The 23,731-nt window shown below is 48.2% G+C and overlaps 1 protein-coding gene across 1 annotated transcript; it reads right to left on the bottom strand.

Moving 5' to 3' along the window:
• Positions 1-25: 25 nt before the first annotated feature.
• On the bottom strand, positions 26-22,207 carry ttc6 (tetratricopeptide repeat domain 6). Its single transcript, XM_084678651.1, has 34 exons — positions 21,987-22,207; positions 21,547-21,738; positions 20,351-21,322; positions 20,030-20,098; positions 19,677-19,844; positions 19,305-19,435; positions 16,765-16,944; positions 16,384-16,540; positions 16,011-16,115; positions 14,945-15,046; positions 14,653-14,736; positions 13,992-14,383; positions 13,600-13,869; positions 13,240-13,471; positions 12,905-13,034; positions 12,098-12,273; positions 11,819-11,955; positions 11,237-11,406; positions 11,035-11,155; positions 10,626-10,776; positions 10,358-10,440; positions 10,157-10,233; positions 9,477-9,634; positions 9,173-9,307; positions 8,582-8,731; positions 6,983-7,123; positions 6,301-6,414; positions 5,873-5,992; positions 5,706-5,779; positions 3,901-4,111; positions 2,882-3,034; positions 2,350-2,523; positions 1,775-2,000; positions 26-702 (listed from the first exon to the last, which is right to left on the bottom strand). The coding sequence occupies exons 2-34, from the start codon at positions 21,718-21,720 to the stop codon at positions 569-571; spliced, it is 5,871 nt and encodes a 1,956-aa protein (XP_084534777.1). The 5' UTR covers positions 21,721-21,738; positions 21,987-22,207; the 3' UTR covers positions 26-568.
• Positions 22,208-23,731: the final 1,524 nt, after the last annotated feature.

The following is a 23,731-nucleotide window of genomic DNA, read 5'->3' as shown; positions in this document are numbered from 1 at the left end:
TCACCCAGCCCTCCTCTCTTCACACCTCAGTCTCTCTCCTGGTCGTCTGAGCTGTTTCATGGTATCTGAGTCAGCAGCTCACTCATGATGTGAGAGTCGAAAACACCTAAATACAGTTGGTGAGTGTGTCTGCCTGCTGAAACATAGAGCTCTGTGTGACTCAGTCTCTGCAGGCTACAGCCTCAAAAGGCCAGATTTACACAGACTCACACACCGTCTGGCAAGCAGCTATTACTGAAGCATTTTATCAGCTCAGTGGTGTGTGTTTTCTCAAGGAGCTGCCACAACATAATAAAGAGGGATTACACACACAACACTCACACCATGTACTTTCTCCAAGGACTTGTATTACAATTAGAAGAATATCAGACAGAGAATATGCTGTGTGTCAAATAATGTTTTGTGTTACGCATTTTCAGATTGATCGCAGTTTGATCTGTACTGTCATCAGCCATTTGATGTGGAGCCTCCTAAAAATAGGCTGTCTGCACGTGCATGCGCGAGTGTGTGTGAGAGTGTGTGAATGTGTGCGTGAGAGCATGTGTGAGTGTGTGTGGGTTTCGTCCTATCACCCGTCCACGCCCTCCTGCAGCTCCAAGGCTGTCCTGTAGTCCTCCACAGCCTGCTGGGTCCAGCCCAGGTGACCTCTGACATCAGCACGCAGCTTGTAGACCAACGCATCGCTGGGCTGCAGATGGAGCACTACACCAGGAGCAGAACACACACTTCAGAACTCTGAGAACACTCTAGAACACACACACTTCAGAACTCTGAGAACACTCTAGAACACACACACTTCAGATCTCTGAGAACACTCCAGAACACTTTAGAACACACACAACACTCCAGATCTCTGAGAATATTGTAGAACATAGAGAACAAATATGAAAGCTAGTAGGGGAACTCTCAAACAACTAAACCGCATAGATACTAAAACACTTATATGGTTCAAAGATAGCGGGGGTGCGACACAAAGCTAATTAAACACACACAGTAGCTCCGATAGAAACTAAATATTGAACATAGAATTATGTCCTACACAATGCAGTGCATTACAGCCAGTTAGAGTTTGGTTAATTATCACTTTAATTGTCTCTTTGTTTCTTCAGAGTACTTTTTATATTATAGATCATGTCAGCCCATTGGAGTTCAGAGGATAAGCAAGAATTATAGAGCAACATAAGATTTTGGTGCATAACACAACACGCTATTTGTTAATAGCTGGTCTACTTAGGAGAGGTATTGGATAATTATACTCAAGAGTGGGGATATTACAATGTTTGTTTTATTGTCTCCATGGAAACCCCAGCTCCCTCTTCCAGTTTACCATGACTGAGTAGTGTGTGTGTGAGCGTGTGTGTATGTATCTGTTTGTCTGGTCTTTGTGTTACAGTGGTGTTGGCATTCTAGTGTTTGCTGGTTATTGCGACACACACTTGTAAATGACAGATCCCTTCTATAGCCAGTTTCCCTCAAACCAGAGAGCTAGCTAAGAGGGACCTGTCACCTCCTACAATAGAACCCAACTGAACAGAACGAAATACAAAGACATGGAATTACAAAGACAGAAGGTCCAACACACCAATTTCAACCTACGTTCACAGTATCTTTCAAGTTATCCTCTATTATCTAACTGCGGTTTGAAATGAATTGTGATAGAGAGACAGACAGTACCAAGAATACTAGTGTGCCCCCCCCCCCCTCTCTCTCCACTTTGAAACACACTTCAGAGAATGTAAGTGTAGAAAGCCACCAGGCTGACATGCCTGCATACCTTGGGTGAAGTCTCTCTCTGCGAGGGTGTACTTCCGCATAGAGCAGTAGAGGTTGGCTCGGTTGAAGAAGACGTGAGCTGAGTCGGGGTTGAGCTTCAGGGCCAGGGAGAAGTCCTGTAGGGCCTCCGGAACCTTCCGCAGCAGCGCTCTGGTGATGGCCCGGTTCAGAAGCGCTGACTCATCCTCTGGATCCAGCTCAAACGCGTGGCTGTAGTACTCGCAGGCCTGCAACACGTACGAGCCCATGTAGTGTCTGGGAGGTGGATCAATGCCGCCAGGACTCTCTGTCAGGGCTAATGCCGTCTAAGCTAAACTCCTAGGCCTCAGTGATGCCTTATAAACAGTAGGCCTTTAGAGTTCTAGACTTGAGGCACCTGGAGCTTTCTGACTAAAAAGACTTATAGAGAAGCTTGTGACCCCCCCACCCTCACCCCCCACCCACCCATCCACCCACCCTCACTCCCCACCCCACCCTCACCCCCCATCCACCCTCACTCCCCACCTTCCCACCCTCACCCCCCATCCACCCTCACTCCCCACCTTCCCACCCTCACATGTGTGCCCAACCCTCTACCTGTTCAAAGCGGCTGTTGTGGAAGTAGAGGTTGGCAGCGTTGAAGTGTGCCAAGGCGTAGGCGGGGTTGACTGAGATGGCCTTCTGGTAATCTCTCATGGCGCCCACTACGTCCCCCATATACTGGTTTATCACCCCGCGGTTGGTCAGCAGCTGGTCTGACAGTGGGTTATACTACAGAGACACAAGGAGGTTCTAAAATAGAAAACTTCAGAGAAAGAAAGTCCTTCAACGTTCTGTTGGAACCACCAGTGCACTGGGAGTCCAAGCCTAAACAGAGTTCTACTGAAGTGGCTCCCAGCTACCATGTGTGAGGAAGATGTGAGGCTTTAGTCAGTATGGGCTTCCAGGGGAGTAACAGGGAGGATGGGTGAGGCCAGCATACTGGGGCTGGGGCTGCGTGGAGACAGGTCCAAAGGGACTCCTTCAAGAAGACCGATAAGACCAATCTCTAAAACACAACAACATACTTCCCCACCTTGAACCAAAAAGTTTAAAAGAGGGTGGAAGCAGCTTCCCTCAGCTCAGGTACCTTCAGGGCGGAGTTGATGTCTTGGAAGGCAGCGTAGGTGCTTCCCATCTGCAGGCTCACCACCGCGCGGCCCTCCAGAGCTATCCAGCTCCTGGGGTTGATCTCCACCGCCACGGTGAACTGGTTCCACGCTCTCTGGAAAAATCCGAGAACCTGGAGGCAGCAGATGGGTAGTTACACACACATGAACACACACACACACACACACACACACTCATGCACACACGCACACATAAACACACACACACTCGTACAACAGAAGGCTTTCTCTCCTCTCTGCTTGTGGCAACTCCACATCTTAGGAACAGGCTGTCAAGTACAAGTTCACATGGTACTCAGTCTTGGACTAGACACAACAAAATAACACCACCTAATCAATGTTGTTATTGGGCCTTTACGAACCCCCCGACCTTGCTTTCTCTCAATGTGCTCTTCCTTCTCCCCTGTACACCTTGTTATCAACAACACAGCGAGACAGACATGCATGGTTCTGCTCCTCCCCACTCTGCCACAAGTCACCACCACCAATTAAAACTAATGTATTCCAGTTAGACAGTGGTTTGGAGAGAGGGAGCGGCGACACAGGGACAAGTGCGGGGCACTCAGCTGCGAGGCCCTCTTCACTCTGAAGAGCTTGATCAACAAGTCTGATACCGGTCTTTTGGAATACGTCTCTCCTGTAGCTGCTAGGTCTGAGCAATCTACTGATAAAGGAGTTTTTAAAGACCACTGCTATAGTGTAGGATAGGCAGAAAGCTAATTAAAGGTTTGTAAACCAACTGTGACCGTTGAATAAATCCCTTCCATTTATCCATTCTGCTCAACTGTCCAGACATCCTGTTTGGCTGTGAGGTTGCTTCCTTTATTATTTACTTGTTATAAAACCCCAGAGAATTTGTCATAACACGACATTTTACAAAACAGGTATAAGTCCTTAAATATGAATTTGTGTATGCCTGCATGAGGATGACCCAGGGCCAATCCCACATCCATCCACCAGTGTGTAGAGCAGTGCTCACCTGCAGGTTGTATGCCAGGTTAATGCGTGCAGTGGAGCAGAGGGGATCCAGGTGCAGGGCTGACAGGAAGTCTCTCTGGGCCTGCTTGATGGCGTGGGCGTGGCCGTAGTCCATGTAGGCGTTGCCCCGCCCCACGTAGGCATCCAGGAAGAAGGGGCTGAGCTGCATGGCATGGCTGAACGCCTCGACGGAGTCCTGCAGCTGACCTTGTCTGAACACACACACACACACATGTATAAACACTCACACCTACAAGTATTCACACACACACATAAACTCACAGATACATGTATTCACACACACACACACACAATAAGACAACACTGTTTACTAGGATTCATGTATTTGGGCCAGAGAGCTATTCCTCCAGTTTTCTGCGCTCCCTATAAAAGCTCTGAGGTGAGAAGAGTCTAGAGCGCAGCAGCACCGTGTCTGAATGACCCAGCTGAGAGGTGAGAAGAGTCTGGAGCGCAGCAGCACCGTGTCTGAATGACCCAGCTGAGAGGTGAGAAGAGTCTGGAGCGCAGCAGCACCGTGTCTGAATGACCCAGCTGAGAGGTGAGAAGAGTCTGGAGCGCAGCAGCACCGTGTCTGAATGACCCAGCTGAGAGGTGAGAAGAGTCTGGAGCGCAGCAGCACCGTGTCTGAATGACCCAGCTGAGAGGTGAGAAGAGTCTGGAGCGCAGCAGCACCGTGTCTGAATGACCCAGCTGAGAGGTGAGAAGAGTCTGGAGCGCAGCAGCACCGTGTCTGAATGACCCAGCTGAGAGGTGAGAAGAGTCTGGAGCGCAGCAGCACCATGTCTGAATGACCCAGCTGAGAGGTGAGAAGAGTCTGGAGTGCAGCAGCACCATGTCTGAATGACCCAGCTGAGAGGTGAGAAGAGTCTGGAGCGCAGCAGCACCGTGTCTGAATGACCCAGCTGAGAGGTGAGAAGAGTCTGGAGTGCAGCAGCACCGTGTCTGAATGACCCAGCTGAGAGGTGCGCATCACTGCTTTCTACAGTCCCTTCTTTCTATTTCACCACTCTTACTCTCATTTTAGTCAAATTTACACACCCACTTTCTCTTTCAAAACATCCTTTCATTCTCCTCTCTCTTTCGCCTCCATGGCTCCCTATTAGAGATGATTACCCACAGCAATCATAGCCCGCCAAGGTAGGGTGACATTAAAATGCCCAAGAGGTCCTCTTTCAGAGAATAGAGCCTGTATAAAACCTAGATGAAGATGTTTTTGTCCCTCACAGACGGCAGATAACATTGCTCAGGATGTTTGTCTTGGCCTGAGCACAATCAGACAGGGAGGGATTGCAGGTTCTGGAAGTGACAGATGAGGGTGTCTGAGCGTGTCACGGTGACCACTTCCTCCTCATGCAATTACGTGTCAGATCCTGTTTCCACCAGTTGGAAAGCATGAGAACAGACAGATTGGAGCTATAGTTTTCCCAATCAGAGAAACCATTAATAACATTAATGGTCATTAATGTTCCTGTTCCTTGGGGGATTTTATTTATCCCCAAAAATCAATAACACAACGCAGAAGTCAAACAGCAGACCTAACACACACAGTCACACACACTCAGCCAATAAGAGGGATGTTTGTTGTCCTGGAGGCAGAGTGGGTTTAGAGCGACATAGAGATTTCCCATACTTTGCACTGGTTATCAGCGCATCAGAAAACAGAGCTAATAAGATTCCCCCATCACAGGTCCCTCAGTCGTGGTCCTCTCACACCTCAGGCTAGTGACCCAGTTTCTGAGTTCTGTCTATGTAGGAGAACAAATCATATTTATATGAAATATTGACCTGTGATGAAAAACTCCCAGAGCATGGTAGATGTTAGCATCCTTGGGGCTTCTCAGCGACGCAGCTTTGAAATCCTACAACACAATCAGAACATGTGCCACAGAACACAATATCAGCACAGGGTATGGAGAGACGGATATATAGACGGATGGGTGGAGAGGTGGTACCTGTAAAGCACTTTCATGGTCCCCTAGTTCCAGATAGAGGAGAGCTCGATTGATCAGGACTTTTAAATCAATGTCCTGCTTTCCAGGGACCAGCAGGACTATCCCATAATCTATGAGAGCCTGGGGATGATACACATACACACACACACACACACACACACAAGCCAGGTAACACAGTCTGTTAGTGTAAGTGGCATTCTGTCTTTGAGAGTGTCACAGTCAGTGTTTGTGATTTCAAGCATTAAAAGTCAAAGCACATCTGCATGATGGAAAACCAAATGCAAGAAAGGACTGAAATCAATTATTGAGAGAGGCTGGCTAATCTACATACGGAAACGAGAGGAGAAAGGGAGGGAGGCACCAAATCATAAATGGAGAAGGGAGCGAGATGGAGAGAAAAAGGAAGAGGAGAGTTAGAGAATTCTAACCAGATGATAGAGTTTAAGCTGCTGGTAGCAAACTCCTCTGTTGTAGTGGGCAAAGTAGCAGGTGTTGTCTATCCTGATGGCCATGGAAAGATCCTCCACTGCCCCCTTATATGTCTGAAACACACACACACACTTATACACTTTAAACACAACTACAGTACATACACACATAAACCACACACACTCACACAAACACACCTAGAACACAACCATAAATACACACTGTACATACACTTAACCTTGAAACACAACCACATACACACTTCCACCTGAAACACAGCCATCTCTTGCCCACAGATACACCCCCCCCCCTACACAAACTCTCTCTCCCCATCTCCCACACGAGGCATCTCTCCTCCAAAACTCCCCCACACACCATCTCATATCCTGTCAAAACACCCCACAGCAGCTTCTCTCCAATCTAATAACCTTACTCTGAAATAAGTACCAATGGAGACTGATTTAGAACTGTTATTTATATCTCTATGACAGACAATGACGGGCTTCAGGAATAAGGGAGGATATTGTTTTAATCAAAAATACATTATAGAGTGCTAAAAAAAGAGAACTGAATTGTGAGTGTATTCACATAATACAGTAGAATGACACACACCCACACATACACACACACCCCCACACACACACACACATACACACACACACACACATACACACCTCTCACCTTGAGGTAGAACCTGAGTGCTCCTCTGTATAGAAATGCCCTGATGCTTTTGGGCTGGATCCTGATGGCTTCGTTGCAGTTCAGGATGGCCTTGGAGTAGCGTGCCTGGGCTCCGTAGAAGGCAGCACGACTCAGGTACACCTGCAGCACACACACACACACACACACACACCGCCATCACACCACAGAGCAGTCACATGACACACACCGCCATCACACCAGAGAGCAGTCACATGACACACATCGCCATCACACCAGAGAGCAGTCACATGACACACACCGCCATCACACCACAGAGCAGTCACATGACACACACCGCCATCACACCACAGAGCAGTCACATGACACACACCGCCATCACACCACAGAGCAGTCACATGACACACACCGCCATCACACCACAGAGCAGTCACATGACACACACCGCCATCACACCAGAGAGCAGTCACATGACACACACCGCCATCACACCAGAGAGCAGTCACATGACACACACCGCCATCACACCAGAGAGCAGTCACATGACACACACCGCCATCACACCAGAGAGCAGTCACATGACACACACCGCCATCACACCAGAGAGCAGTCACATGACACACACCGCCATCACACCAGAGAGCAGTCACATGACACACACCGCCATCACACCACAGAGCAGTCACATGACACACACCGCCATCACACCAGAGAGCAGTCACATGACACACACCGCCATCACACCACAGAGCAGACACATGACACACACCGCCATCACACCACAGAGCAGTCACATGACACACACCGCCATCACACCACAGAGCAGTCACATGACACACACCGCCATCACACCACAGAGCAGTCACATGACACACACCGCCATCACACCAGAGAGCAGTCACATGACACACACCGCCATCACACCAGAGAGCAGTCACATGACACACACCGCCATCACACCAGAGAGCAGTCACATGACACACACCGCCATCACACCAGAGAGCAGTCACATGACACACAACAAGGTGTCACGCTGTTTTAATTCCCCCCCAAAACAGAAAAAAACACTCCTTCCCCATAAAATGAGACCGCTGACACGTTCAGACCATACAGGTGCATCTGTCTTTCATTGTTCTGTAAGCCTTCTAAGGAAGGCCTTTGTTAGAGCCGACATTTACAATTGGAAATAGACTACGATTAAATTATTACAAAGAATGTTGTCTTTTTTTTCTGTGGTGTAGCGTGGGTTTAACTGCCTGTTAATTTGACAAAACAGTCACACAGTCATGGTTTACAGCAGGTAACTGTGACTCCTAAATACCAGGAGGAGGGGGAGGAGGAGGAGAAAGGACAGGAGGGGGTGGATGGGCGGTAAAGTAGGGGGGGATGGGGATGAGGAAGGGGAGGGGGAAGGGACAGTAGAGTAGGAGGAGGAGGGGAACAGCTGGAGAAGTAGGAGGTGTAGGGGAGTAGGAGGGGATGGGGAGCCAAGTACTGCAGTCCTAGAACCATTCACGATGGTTCAACAGACCAACCATTCACATTCAATGACACGTACAAGGACTCTGGACTGGATTATTGACCCTTAATTCCAGTGGTTGGCCTGTAGTCTAAACTGACCTGGAAGAGGTTGGGGTTAATGCTGAGGGCTCTGTTGAAGTCCTGGACGCTCTTGGACTGCTGCAGCTTCATGCGACACAGCCCCCTCTGGTGGTAGGCCTCTGCATAGTCCTGGTTGATCTTCACTGCATTACTGAACGCATCCAGTGCCTTACACCCATCACAGACACCCACATCACATACACGCACAAACATACATCCTGAATTCACACATTACACAACAACATGCCAAAGACACATCTCGCACATATCTCACAAATATCAAAGCGCATAACAAGCTCAAACATATTCAGGAGAGATTCTAAAGAGCTTCTTTTGATGGCCATCAAAACATTTCATGAAAAGCACTCAAAGGGATTCACTGAGAGGCTTTAAATCAATGTAAGATTGACTAGGAAAAGCTGAGAGGGACCTAGAATTTGAACTATTTTGTTGAGAGTTTCATTCATCCATTCAGCCAGGTAAAAAACGTTCTTTTTGCCTGGCTGTATGACTGGCCTAATGCACATGAGATTTCTTAATAAATGTTCAGTTTAGCTCAGCTTTGAAGAATAATCCTCCCTCCATCCATCCATCTATATCCAGATGTACCTGTGTGAGGAGGCCTTGGTACATGTAGCAGAGCCCTATATGGTAGAAGACCTCTGCAGCCTCTGGGATGGTACACAGGCTGGTCTCGATGGGGCTGAGCAGAGTCAGCGCCTTCCTGAAGCTCTCTACTGCATCCTGTAGCAGTATTTTACACACACACACACAGCAATGTGCAAAACATGAAAGTATGCAGAATATTATATTAGTATCGACGTGCAACCCTCTCATAAGAAATGAAATCAACCAGAGCAGATATGAAGGAGGGACAGGAGGAAGCAAAGGACCATGGCAGGCTCAGACCCACCATGAAGTCGCGGGTCTTCATCTGGGTCTTTCCCAGGAGCAGGAGGATGGGCAGGGACGGCTTGTTGCTGGAGGCCTCCTCCAGACAGGCGATGGCTTTGTGGTCATTCCCCAGAAAGCACTGCACAGCTGCCTGCTGGAGGGCAGACGAGCCCAGGGCTGGAGGGAGAAGGACATTTACATTTAGTCATTTAGCAGATGCTCTTATCCTGAGCGACATACAGTAAAGGGACATTCCCCCCGAGGCAAGTAGGGTGAAGTGCCTTGCCCAAGGACACAACGTCACTTGCATGGCCGGGAATCAAACCAGCAACCTTAGGATTACTAGCCCAATTCCCTAACCGCACAGCCATCTGACTCTGAAGGAGAGCGTGTGTGTGGGAGAAGGGGATGTGGGGCGCGGGGTGATGTACAGGATGTTTGTGTGGTGTGTGGTTTGTGTGACAGACTGAGTGAGGATGCTGTCACTATTTGTTTCTGGCATGTAAGACTTCCAGAATAGGTCAGAGAAAGCTGAATCGTGAAGCTAACCATCGTGATCCAGGTGTCTGCTCTGGTGTGTGTGTGTGTGGAGTCATGTGGAGATGAGATGTCTACAGCCCCAACAATGCAGACAGGTTCTCCCCGGAGACAGGTTGTCTCTGTTCAGGGAGAACGTTCTGTCCTGTGACTGCCTGGTACCTTTATTCATTTCAGCAGCATACTGGATACAGAACGTGGCCAGGTCAAACTGCTCCATGTCACATAGATACTGACCCCTGGGAGGGCGGGAAGAGGAGAGGGGAGGGGAAAGAGGGACGAAAGAGAGGATAAGGACACATGGATGCCCATTATAACTGGCCCAAACATTTAAAAATGATGATTTTTACAGAAGGTAAGTACCTCATGATGTAGAATTGTTGGGCGTCAGGTCTCATGTGTGTGGCTCGAGTCAGATCCTTCAGAGCTCTTTTTATGTCATTCGCCTGGAGGAAATAGATGGAATCTGGTTGGTCACTATCTGCTTCGAAGTAGGAGGTATTACCTTGTGGTAGGCCAGTGTTCAGGTCTAAGTAGGAGGTATTACCTTGTGGTAGGCCAGTGTTCAGGTCTAAGTAGGAGGTATTACCTTGTGGTAGGCCAGTGTTCAGGTCTAAGTAGGAGGTATTACCTTGTGGTAGGCCTGAGCACGGCAGATGTAGCCTCTGATATAGGTGGGGTTGGCTTGCAGGGCGTTGGTGAACATCTTGATAGCCTGCATGTTCTGGTTCATCTTCAGCATGTAGATCAGACCCAGGTTCACATGGGCCACGGCCACTGACCTGCCCGGGCAGCAGCAACAACAACAACATCATCCTCAACATCATCCATAACATCGATAACATAAATAACACAACCTCTCTCTCTCTCTCTCTCTCTCTCTCTCTCTCTCTCTCTCTCAAAAGCATCTTTGGTCTTTGGACCAGAGAGCAAGGCTGAGCCAATCTCAGCGAGGGGCCTAGTGGTACAGTACCCCTGTACAACCCCCCCCCCCCCCACACACATACACACACACAGCAAGGGGCCTGCTGGTTGAGTACCTGTCCAGCTTGATCACAGCTTCAAAGTCAGACACAGCCTGCTGCCACTGCTTCCTCTCTGTGTAGAGCAGGCCCCTGTGCAGGAAGGCTTTCAAGTTGTCCTCCCTATCATTGATCAGAACTACACACAGAACGTCAGTCAGCTTGTCCTCTTGAAGGCATGTGTGTGTGTGCGTGTATGTGTGTGTGTGTGGTGCTCTACCTGAGGTGCTGAGGTCCTTCAGAGCCATGTCAGGGTTGACCCTGCGGAGCAGACAACCCCGGTTGTAGAACGCCACCCAGTTGTTGGGGTCCAGATGGAGGGCCAGGGAGAAGTCCTCGATGGCCTCTTGGTGCTGGCCCAGCCTGAAGTACACCCTGGCCCGGTACGTCCTGGAGGTCATAGGAAGCCTCATTGGAACAGAGATGATACAGACACACTCTACGAGGGCTGTAAGAGGTTCGATGAGGATTATGGTCCTGTTGTCACAAAGGTAGTCAGATGGCTGAGCGGTGAGGGGGTCGGGCTAGTAATCAGAAGGTTGCCGGATCGATTCCCCACTGTGCCAATTGACTTGGGCAAGGCACTTCGCCCTACTTGCCTTGGGGGGAATGTCCCTGTACTTACTGTAAGTCGCTCTGGATAAGAGCGTCTGCTAAATGTAAAGGTTATAGGGCACCCCGAGGTACTGACGATGAGCAGTCTTGCTTAAAGATAGTTATACAAAGCTTTAATCTTGTTTAAGGAATCATATGCACAGATTTATACACACATGCATCCACAAGCACACCCAACTTCACAGACCTGGCCTCGGAGTGGCCCGGGTCCTGTTGCAAAACCTGGGTGAAGTCGTTCAGAGCCACCATCCAGTTGTTGCTGTGGAAGTAGTGCAGACCGTGGATCATCAGGGCATCAGTGCGCTTAGGGTTGATGGTGGATGTCTACAGGAGAGAGACAGGGAGAGAGACAGGGAGAGAGAAGGAGAGAGGGTGAATGAGTGGGTGGGTGTGTGTGTGGATGAGAAAGTGAGTGAGTGAGTGAGTGAGTAGGTATGTGTGCACATCTGTGAGGTGTCATGATCACTTTAGCATAGTCCTCCATGGCCAGAAGGATTTCCTTCCTCTTCTCATACATCTGAGCCCTTTTGAAGTAGTTCTCATCATCTTCCGGTTTACACTTGATAGCTTGTGTGTAGTTGATGATCGCCAAGAGGTTCTCCCCTCTGAGCCGGTAGATCTCTGCCTTGGACTTCAAAGCATCTTGGACACACAAGGGAACAGAATCTGAATCAGGTCAAAGTTTCAATGGAAAATCAGAGTGAGACGTTTGATAGATGCAGAAACTTTCCCAAACCATTTAGGTTATTCCAGAAAATGCATGACAAGCACTTTCCTTCTCTGGACCTGGAGCTAACAGCTGCTCATCTAACCGAGGCCTTTTTCAAATCAGTAAATCTTCATCTATCTGTCTTCTCCAGTCTGCAGTCTCAACTGCTCTGATGCTATTAGACCCGACATGATGCACGGAGGAACAAACTGTACAGTAATCATGTCAGATATCAGGATGCATTCTGTGACAGTGTCTGGTGCTTTCTGAGTGCTGCCTTGATGTTCATGAAATGGAGTGCTCTAGCAGCCAGGCAAGAACAAGACTGAAATGAAAATATTCAAATGTAGGTCACGAGTTGGAAAGCCTCTCTTAAATTCCTGTCGCTGCTGGAACGAGGAATTACCCTAAAAGTGTTGTGTGAATCTTTAATTCATATCAATATGGTTGTGCAGTACTGTAATACACACTAGCTTGGGCTAGATGTGTGCTTTTTAGTTCTGTGCTTGATGATGAAGTTCCTACCTGCGTGCTTCCTGTTGTGCTAGATGATGAAGGTCCTACCTGCGTGCTTCCCGTTGTGCTTGATGATGACATTGAGGTCTTCCAGGGCGCTGGAGGGCTGGTTCCTGAGCAGGTGGATGCTGTGTCTGTGCCAGTAGGCGTTCAGCAGACGGGGCTCCAGGGAGATGGCCTGGAGGAGGGAGGCGACAAACTCTGATTACAACTCCCCCAGCTGGATCACAGTACACGACGGTCCAACTTTCTTTCCTTATAGAATATGTGATTTTTCCGGTCAGATATTGTCCCTAACCCTTTTGAAATTGTTCAATCCTGTGAAAATGAAGGAGGAAGGACAGGTGGTAGTGTGGTTTGGGGTTCCAGGCACTAACACCTACAGCGTTGAGGTCCTCGAGGGCCAGGTTGAGGCGGCCCAGCTTCCTGTGCAAGGCCCCACGCCGACAGAGGTGGAAGGGGCTGGGCTTGTCTGTCTGCTGGGCCAGGGTGTGGCTCAGACGAGCCACCTCGGCCTCCAGGTGGGCAGGGGTCAGCTCTGGCTCCAGGCTCAGGGACAGGTCCACGTCATCCAGGGTCTTGATCTCATCTGGAGTCCGCTCCTTGTCCCCAGGTCTTTTGGAGGCGAGGAAGGTAGAGGAGGGTAGAGAACAGAAATAGTTAAAGATGGATTCCTAAAACTGCTAATCTCATCACATATTTTATGCATTTATCACAGTATTTTGCCCTTTTTCGCCCTCTACCTGAGGGTCTCGATCGGGCCCTCCTCCCTGCAATCAGTGCTGTTGCTTTCGTCCAGGGGGGGGAAAACCTCATCAAACCAGACTTCCCAGATGTCCCTCACCCACTCCCGGGTGGGCCACTCCTCCGGGATGCCCCCCCTTTCCTCCGTGAAGCTCTGGAAGTCCAGAACCAGGGGCACACTGGGCCAGCGGGACAGGGGAGCCGGGAGGGGGACCTGCCCATGGGGTTTGGGGAGGGGTTTGGATGATAACTGGAGCATGGATTCACTCCTGGGAAGACAAGGAAGGAAGACAGAGATTATAAGTAACCGTCCTGCTGTTACAAGAGCCTGGCCCAGATAGCGAGAGTTGTCAGTACATGAAGCCACCTGAGGATAATGGGCATGTCGTACCTGGTAAGTATGCGTGGGGGCTTCTTAAGTGTCTCAAAAATGTCGGCCAGCTTGGCAGGGCTCAGCTTCTTCCCCCCCCTCGTCCTCCTCCTGCCGTAGAACACGGAGGCGCGCCTCCGGCTACCCCCCGGCCCCACCCCCCGAGCCTCATCTCGGCGCTGCTGCTGTGGGGGGAACGGGCCTGGGCTGCCCCCCGGGGACGGCTCCTCTCCGGCGAGGGCGGTGGGGTTTGGGGGGGAGTCCTGCTGGGAGGGGGGGGCCTCGGCAGCACGGGCGGGGGAGGAGAGCTGCTGGCTGACCAGCTGGAGCTCCTTGGTGATGGTGGCGTAGTCACAGGACACCTTGAGGGAGGCCTCGGGGTCCAGGGGGGGGTTGGGGGCCGAGAGGGGCCGCTTAACCAAATATTGAACCGTTTACGGAATGGATATGATATACAGTACATAGTAGTTACAGTATATATTTGGGAAAAAACATTCCCATTTATGTATGGCTCTGCTTCAGATAAGACATTAAAGCTAGAGTCAGAGCTGCCCATAACACAGGATATCCATTTTTTTTATGTAACCCTAACCTGACTAAAAGGACTACTCTTTCAGCAGGCCATAATTCATCTCCTAATGCAGACTAGCACCAGTATGTTTCAGCCGTCCGTGTGTCTGACCTGTTTGATGGAGGACAGGTCACATGACGGCTGCAGGGTCTGGAGATCCACGACAGACTGGAACTTCCTCGACAGCACATTCTCCTGAGGAGGCGTATTCAAGGTTCAGACAAGATGGTTATGGTGTCCGCTATCTGATTTTTGGAACACCTCACTGAACACAGCCTGGCAAATCCTCTGGGTTGAACACTGAGATTCAACATTTTTGTAACTCCCATCAAATGATTCTTAAAGTAATGGTAAGCAGAGATTAAACCAGGACATTACAGAGGTCAGAGGTTGCATGACTGACCATGGAGAAGTTTATCTCCGTTCCGGTGACATCCAAGCCAGATTCCACCCGGTCCGGCAGGTCATCAAACAACTCCTCACTCGAAAGATCATGCCTGGTTGCCTGGGTGACAGAAACCATGGGAACCAAGCAACAAAGTGAGGCAGAGTGGCTGAGGTCAAGAGTCTTATACACAACATTAATGGAAGGATTCTGGGTTATTTAATGATTGGAACGACTGTCCAAGTGAGGAGGTATGTATTTATAGGCATGGTGCTGCTGTGGCTGCTCAGAGGGCCTGTCTGAAGGTCTGGCTTGAGCAGATGGAGAACATCTCTGAGGCTAGGTCTATCTCTAGTCTGCCTGCACCTATGTGCGTCGCTTTGCACACACAACAGACACTGAGCTACACCTGGCTACAGGCTGCCTGGACCTATATTCAATTCACTTTGTCCCTGAGAGGCCATCGGCAGAGGCATATAGAGTAGTCCCAAATGAAAGGATACATTAAAAAATGACATTCAATGCACACAGTAATATACAATACTAATGGGCCTGTCTCCGTACATGCTACATGCCTTGCCACAGTCTCTCCTCTCTGTACCTCTCTCTCCATGCACACAGACAATGTCCCTGATACTGTGTCTACCTGCATTCCTTAGAGTAGTGGCTCACTGCAGTCAGAACAAGCTCACCGGTGCCATGTCTGTTCCTGTCTCTAGCGAACAAGCCCATCTGCAAACACACGCCCATGCTCAGCAGTGGATCTTACCTGGGATTTAGCTGAACCTGCTGAAGAGACCCAACTAAGCTGTACCGGTGCACACACACACTGTCTGCCTTACCTCTTCTGTGGTACAGAGCTGGTCTGCCTTGGTGCTCAGCTTTAGTATGTATACTACAGGTGTGATATACATGTGTGGTATTTAGTGTGCATGTTTGTTGTATGTTGTAAATGCTGCTGTATACATTGTGTGTGTGTGTGTGTGGTGTGCAGTATCTGATATTTAGCATGCATGTCTGTTGCATGTTGTATATCTGGTACTGCATACAGTGTGTCTGTGTGTGTGTGTGTGGTGTGCAGTACCTGGTATTCGGGGAAGAGTTTGCGCTCAATGAAGGCAGGGGAGCAGCTGAACTTGGGGGGGGCTGGGTTCCAGAACATCTTCAGCTCGTTGGAACAAAGGGGGCTCTGGGGGGAAGGGGGGGCGTGCTCAGTAACTAGAACAGACAACCTCTCAAGAGACCTGCTTAGTGATAACGAGTTGCACATGTATGTGGTGCCATCTAGTGGCCACGGACAGAATTATCAACATCCGGCTGAATCTCCATCTTTCTTTATGTCATCGCTGATCTAACAGGTGTTGAATGGTGAAAACAAATATTCGAGCAAAGGAAAAGATGAATATTCTGACTTTGAAGGACAGGAAGTAACCAGAAGCCCTTCAAGGGAGACTAACCATCTGTCCCTGCAACAGCATCCGAGGTTTCTCCACATAGTGCTCTGCTATCCTCTGCCAGTCTGCCAGGCTGTCAGAGGTGGCGGGGGACAGGTGGACCACACTGTCTGGTACCTCCTCTGGTAACCCCTCACAGGGTTCGCCTTCTGTCAATATCCTGGTACAGCCAATGGGAATGAATGATTACATCAAGGGTTCGATTGGTTTGTTACATTTAAATTAACCTTTTTTTTCTTTTCTTTTTTTTCCCACTCTACGTTGTGTTGATGCTCGAGACATCATTTGTCTAATTTGGATTTTGGATTCAAAGCTAATTCGCACAACTCCACTCCAACGCACACAGTCAATCATAAAAGGATATTTCAATAGGTCTCCTCTCACCTGTGACATTTGGGATGAGCGGCAATGAGGTTCAGTGCTGCCCTCTGCTGGCAGAAGAGAGGTGGTGCTGCGAGCATGCCGGGGGTGTGACACACACGGGAGGCGAGGCACAGCTCCGGTCGGAGGGTGTGGCTAGCTGGGGTCGCACACAGGTGATGGATCGTCTTGTACTCTGAACAGCTTGTTGGAGGGGGAGAGGGAGGTCGTAAAGGGAGGAAAATATGATGTCACATTACTGTCACTGCCATATGTTATGATGACCATAAGTTTTGATGAGCTGAGGCCATACATTTCCAAATATGGGAGATTTTTGATAATAAAAAGTATTTACAACTCTTCAGTGTTTCTACAGTGAAAATATGACACCCAATTAAACCCTCTGTGAGTGTTGAATTGCGTCATTCAATAACAGTATGAAGACATGCTCTCAACCCAGTGCTGTCTCAAGCAGCTGCTGGCCCCTTCCCTGAGGGGGGAGTGGACCAACAGAACATGTGTCACTTCCTAGTGCCAGACTCTATGTTGAGATATACTTCTATTTCTGGAACAATAGTTGGCAGCAGCAATGCATAGCCCACATATACAGAAAACATTCTCAAGGCATTGGATCCTCACCCCCATGTTTGCTTTGATGGAGGTGAAGAAAAAAAAAAAAAAATTGATTTGTTACGTTCAAGAATGTCAACGTTTCAACAATCCCAGTGTTTTGGAGCTGTTCCGCGATCCTGCCCGGGAGCTGGTCCAGCAGGGAGGCCCTCCCTCGCAGCCTCCCCAACATGAGCTGGGGGTTTATTTGTGCAGATCATCCGCTGCCATAACTCCTCAGTAGCCTTTGAACTGCAGACAGACACAGGCCTGTGGTCCAGGTCTGTGTGTGGCCTCTTTGTGCCAAAAGAGAGGCCCTCCTCCACCATCCCTCTACCAACCCACCTGACTGTGGACATTCATTGGACCTAGCATGTTCACTGTGAGGCCTGGCTGCTGGGAAGGAGAAGGCTCTCTCTGGCTGTAAAACAGCTAGCAGCTACCAGCACGGCTGGTCAGGTAGCATGGCAAGGTCAGCTCCACTTAGCACAGCTGGTCAGGTAGCTAGGCTAGGTCAGCTCCACTTAGCACATCTGGTCAGGTAGCTAGGCTAGGTCAGCTACACCTAGCACAGCTGGTCAGGTAGCTAGGCTAGGTCAGTTAAGGTGTGCTAGCACAGCAAGGTCTCCTTTCATGCAGAGGTCAGATAGCTTGGAAAAGGAGAGCCTGTGCATGACTGTGCATGTGTGCAAACCTTCCTGGGTCTCTTAACTCTGTGTCTGTGTGTGTGTGTGTGGGGGGGGGGGGTAGTGGAGAGAGGTGAGAGCTCTGGGTCTATCAATCTTTCCACACTCAGCCTGTCATCCATGCAAGAAGAAAAACCTCTCAATGACCCACAACACTAAGTACACCCCACTAATTAAATGGCTTTTGTTGTGGCTACATTATTCCTGAATGGGTGTAGTGGCAAAGAGGTAGAAAGACAGATAGAGACAGAAAGGCAGGCAGGCAGACAGGTTGGCAGGCAGGCAGACAGGTTGGCAGAGTGACAGACAGACAAGTAGACAGACTGGCCCCCCCAGGAGACAGGCCGGCAGAGAGAAAGATACAGAAGTAGGCAGGCAGAACGGGCAGAGCTCCAACTGACTACTCATGTAGAGTACGTTAAAGAACGTGTGTGTCATAAAAGCAGCATAATTACTCTCTGCCTGTCAGTGGAGATGACTAACTGAAGAATGGGACTTTATGTTATTGCCTTATGACTGACGCACACCCCATAAAAGTGCCCCCTCCTCCAAGCAACTCCAACCCTACTCGTAAACGCCAAGGTGGGAGAGATGTGCAGGTGAGATAAGGGCTGAGTTGAGGAGGTCACTGGAAACTTACATGAGTACAGAGACTCATCACTAATAACAGTCATCAGGCACCATGTTATGTCCTCATAGCTCTACCTAAACAAGCCCTCCTTGTGATGTTTGAGACATTGGCTATTTATCAATCCACGTTTTTGTCAGTTCTTGTGTTCTTGCGAACTCGTTTGACGACTCATCTTTCATTGCCCAAGAAAATCAGCATCTGAATAAAAATGTGACGAAAAATGGGCAGTGTAGTCGCTGTGTGTTTATTTTTTTGATGAAATGGTTCATTTGTAAATTTGCTCCAACTTCTCTATAACCTAGCTAACGAGGACAGGGTATTGCGCAATAGCTAAGAAAACCTGCATCTCAATTCATTCTCCATCAGTGCGGGCTTGTAAGACCGTTCTCGCAAGGACGCTTCGGATTCATAAACAGCCACTGTAGTCTATCTCAATAATCATAATCAGTAATAGGCCTACCTCAATATTCAACGCACTTTGAAATAGCTGAAAATGTATTTTTGAGATTTTACTTGTGTGGGTGATACAAATACAAATCCTACAAATTATAGCATGATATTATAGATCTCCATAATAGGCTCGTGAAACTCTACTCTCTCAAACCATATCCTTTGCTAAAGCACTACCAGAGGTGTACCTGGTTTTGGGCCTCCAAGTAGCCAGCAGAGAGAGATCCTGCAGGGTCTGGGTCTGTAGGGACACCCTCCTGGGCCTCTGGGCTCCAGACATGGCACCTCCTCTCACCATCAATACATCCTCACATGGCACCTTTACAACAGAAAAGAAAGATGACTGAATTTAGACACTTGGAGTATTCCTCCTTCCACAATTAACTAACTTATTCCTGAACATATATTTGTATCCAAGTTCACCTTTAGTTGATGGTGTGTGTGTATTTTTTACTGTATTTTTTTTACTGTATGCACACAATACTGTTCATAAACATAAATAGTACTCTAATGAATTGTTGGGTCACGGTAGGATAGTGGGTCCGTGTCCAGCAGGCTACCGTGTGTGGTAGGGTGTTGGCCATGGAGACTATGTCCTCCTGATCCTCTGTTCCTGGGGCGGCCATCTTGTAGATCCCTGAGGAGGCTGGTCGCTGGGTGGACTCAGTGGGACTCATCTCCCTCCTCACCCACCTCTGAGGAACGTAGACCTCTGTGTAGACGACCTCCTGGAGGAAGTATGACAGGACACACATGTGCGGTTATCTTTGAGGAAAGAACTATGAAGGGCCCGGTGTTGCAAACAGCAGACAAAATCATCTCTTCAAAAAGGTGACATAAAATAATGACTGAATCGATGTTGTTAATACAATGTGCCTTTCAGATCGAAGAGTTGGTCCATCAGCAAGGGTACCTTTTTTACACGGCTGCCCTCGATTCTCTTTTCCTTCACACGTTGAGGTTTATACTTGGTTGGCTCCTCCTTCGTGATGTAAAACAACAATTCAAGGTCATGTGTAGCCTATGCATAACAGTACATTGATAATGCATTCAACAAACCTATTTAATTGCTTCAGTGTGTGTTTTATTCTAGTGATTGTTTAATCAGAATTCTGCTGGTGGCTAGTACAAATGTACTATTAACCACCGAAAATCAATAAAGGAATCAATTGCTTATCATTTCCTTCCAGTTAACTGCGTGAGCAGGTAAGTATTCTGGGAGTTTGTAGCTCACCTCGTAGCTGCCTCCCAGCACCTTCTCCATGAGCTCCTTGATCATCTGATCGGAGGCCGACGGTGTGTCATTCGCCCCGCTCTGCAGCGAGGCAATAATCTCATCCACCGTCCTCCCTCGCTCCCTGACCAACATCTTGGCAACTTCCACCATCTCCTCTGGGGTCCTCTGCTGGCCGTGGAGGTCTTCCCCCACCGCCTCTTCCCCAGGGCCGACCCCAGCAATGTCTTGCGCCTCCCGCAGGAGCTCCTCCGCTGAGCGGACGCTGTGGACGCTGCCTCCCCCCTCGGCGGCCTCCACGGGGGTCCGGGTCACCCGAGCCTTCCTCTTCTTTTTCTTCTTCCCGAGTCTCCGACCCACGGAGCCACTCCGTGATTGGTCCGAGCCCAGGTCCGAGCCCAGGTCCGAGCTGTTTGCGCTCTCATCCTCAGAGCTGTCGGACCTCTGGACCCGCCCCCTACGTGACCTACGATGAGTCCTGTCAGACGGTTTGTTTACTGAGTCTTTTGTCTGGTTGGCAGACTTATCGGTCTTGTGTGCGAGCGTCCTGGTTGTCGTCGTGGAGGGGTGCTCTGACCGGGGTTTGGAGGGGGGGAGGGGTCTCTGGGTCATATGTATGACTCTAGTGGTCCCTGCTAGCTGAGCAATAACTGGCCTGGGCTCAGGCTTCCCTCCAGAACAGACAACCCCTGTGGCTGAGTCTAAAGCCTTTTTGGCCTCCCTCTCGTTAGCCAGGTCTTTCAGAGGTTTCCCCTGGGCCCTGCTCTGCTCCTCACATCTACTGCTAAGCAGCTCTGGATGAACGGCACTGTGTGTGACAGAGGCTGGTGGGGAGCGGAGCAACTGCGCATTGAACTCCACAGGGCTGGTGGACAAGCGGGGAGGCAGGGGCGGAGGCAGGGGCGGAGGGGAAGTACTGGTTTTAAGTGCTCTTGTTTGGATGCATGGTTCATCTGATGTTGTAGGGTTCACCTACAGGGGTGTAAACAGCACATATTTCAAGGTCAAGGTCAATTATAGCTGGATGGATGAATGAATTTGTTATTTATTATGTTATTTATGTCAAGGATCATAAACTGCACGGATAAATGGACCCTGCCTTAGTGGTTGTGGGCTTAGTCAAACTGGAGGTAGTCAAACTGTAGAGAAAGGGCCAGAAAGTGTAGCTGCATGCCCCAGGTGCTATTGTCCTTTACCTCTCTTGCAGACTTAGAGCCTGAGGCTACCGCCTTGGTACTAGGGTTCCTGTGGGAGTCATAAAACAGCTTCTTCATCTGCAGAATGTCTTTCTGGCAGTCTCTCTTCAGTGCCTCTACTTCCCTTCTCCTCTTCTGCTCATTGTGACTCAGTAGGGTCATATCTCTCTGCATGCCGCCTGTTGGTGGTGGCTGCAAATGAACAAATGAATCAATAAATCAATCTATCATTAACTTAACAACAAATGCTTTGATAATTCTCAGGGCAAAACTGTAACAAAATACAATATATTAATGAAACAAACTGCCACTGTACAATTTGTTACAAATGTTGTATCTTAACTTGTATGAATGTTTGAATGTTTGCTACTGTGTTAACGCTACCAGTGCTGCAGCATTACCGAAAGAAAAGAGGACTAACATACGTTGGCGTAACTCACCTAGCATTAGTAGCAAACCACCTCCCCCCTCCTCAAAAAAATATAAAAAGTTTCCAATTGTAAGCAGTCACTGCGTTTTAGACAATTGAATGTTGCTAAAAACGTCGAATGTTTGTATTCCATGTGCTGACCAAACTGAAAACCAGATAGTTAGTGCTACACTGTTGCCAAACTTTTTTGCAAGATCTGACATTTCCCACTTCTTTGCGCCAGCCGGGACAATCTCCTAGCAACCAAACCAGACAACCAGGCGGTACAACACAGACACCACGTGGGTAAAAACTCCGACTGCCAAGAATTGCACGCGCTTGGACTAGCTAATAATTTAGGTATATTATAATTAAGGTAATTAGACACATCGCTGTAATAATATTAATAATAATAAACAAACAAGCAACAAACAAATAAATAAATCCGACCAAATAAGTGTGAATTAGAAATGGCAAGCACAAAAATTAGTCATTCCTTTCATCACACCTAAATCGGAACAAATGAATGTATCCATCAAATTTACAGTAAGCTTTTGCTGAATAAAACGTTTCATTCTATTTTGGGGGGGGGGGGCATTTAAGAGCGTCACAAAATAAATACAAATAGCCTACTATGGTTTTCATTACCGTTTTTGTTTAGCATTTGGACTATTTTCTTCCAAATGTGCCTTAATTTAAAACGTGAAGACTGTTTACTGTAAAACAATTGCAATCCAAACTTGCATTGGACAAAAGGGCATGCTTTAAACAAATGTAGATAAAATCATCAAGTTATCTATCCAAGTAACACGAAATGTCCGGTCCATCGCATCAGAATTCAAATACAGCGAACCTAATTTCCCCTGCTTGTGGGATGTTCTAATCCGCCTTGAACAAATCGATTTTCCCTGCCTGACGGTGCTACAGGTCAGATCACCCAGAGATAATCCCAATGTAAAGGGGTAATTATCGGTGTTATTCGCTCATTAACGGGGTCAGAATCGAAGGAGCACAGTTGACAAGATAAGTGATGATGCGGTTCTTTCCACGAGATGCTGGCACTTGTTTTATAAAAATAAGGTGTCCAGCCACCTGAATTTACTTTATGGTAAAATATTAGTATCTATACCACAATAGCCCTAATGTTATTGTTATGGCTTTAGATAGCTAAGTAGCCTACAAGGCTAGGTAACAGAATACAATGTCCGTCAACAACTTATCACCAAATACAAGTCGGTTACATTTCAGTGTAGGGCTAGGCCTATGAATTCCATAAAATACTAAATAACGTGCTATAACAAAGCACGATCTCTAGGCTATATCCAGTCTCCCTTCCAGTTGTGATTTTACGTTTTTATTATTAACATTTATTGTTATTTTGTTATTATTATTAGCACGATCTGTAATGAGTGGGACTTTTCATAGATTCTTATAAATGTATTTGAACTAGTATTTGTGTCACCTAAGAAATATTTGCAGGACGCGCGCTTTCTTGAATCCAAAGACATGCTTTGACGTACAGTAATTTCTTTCACCATGGTATTTCAACAGTCCTTTGTGTGACATGTTACATGGGCAATTTTACGCAGGCTGCTCCTCGAAATTAATAGGCTTATCGAGGCTATATTAAGATGGAATGCGTAGCCCAAGTGTCCAGTAATCAATGCATGTTTGATCTCTTTAAAATGTAGTTTTATAGTTGCCCTTGTTTACATCTTTCAGGGAGGAAAAAAAAACTTTTGTCTTCATTTTGGCTATTTCACCAAAGACGCGGTT

This window comes from Hypomesus nipponensis, chromosome 3 (assembly GCF_054491055.1).
Source record: "Hypomesus nipponensis isolate SF chromosome 3, ASM5449105v1, whole genome shotgun sequence".
NCBI lineage: Eukaryota > Metazoa > Chordata > Actinopteri > Osmeriformes > Osmeridae > Hypomesus > Hypomesus nipponensis.
Note: the sequence above shows the minus strand (reverse complement) of the source record. Positions and strands in the feature narration are given on the sequence as shown.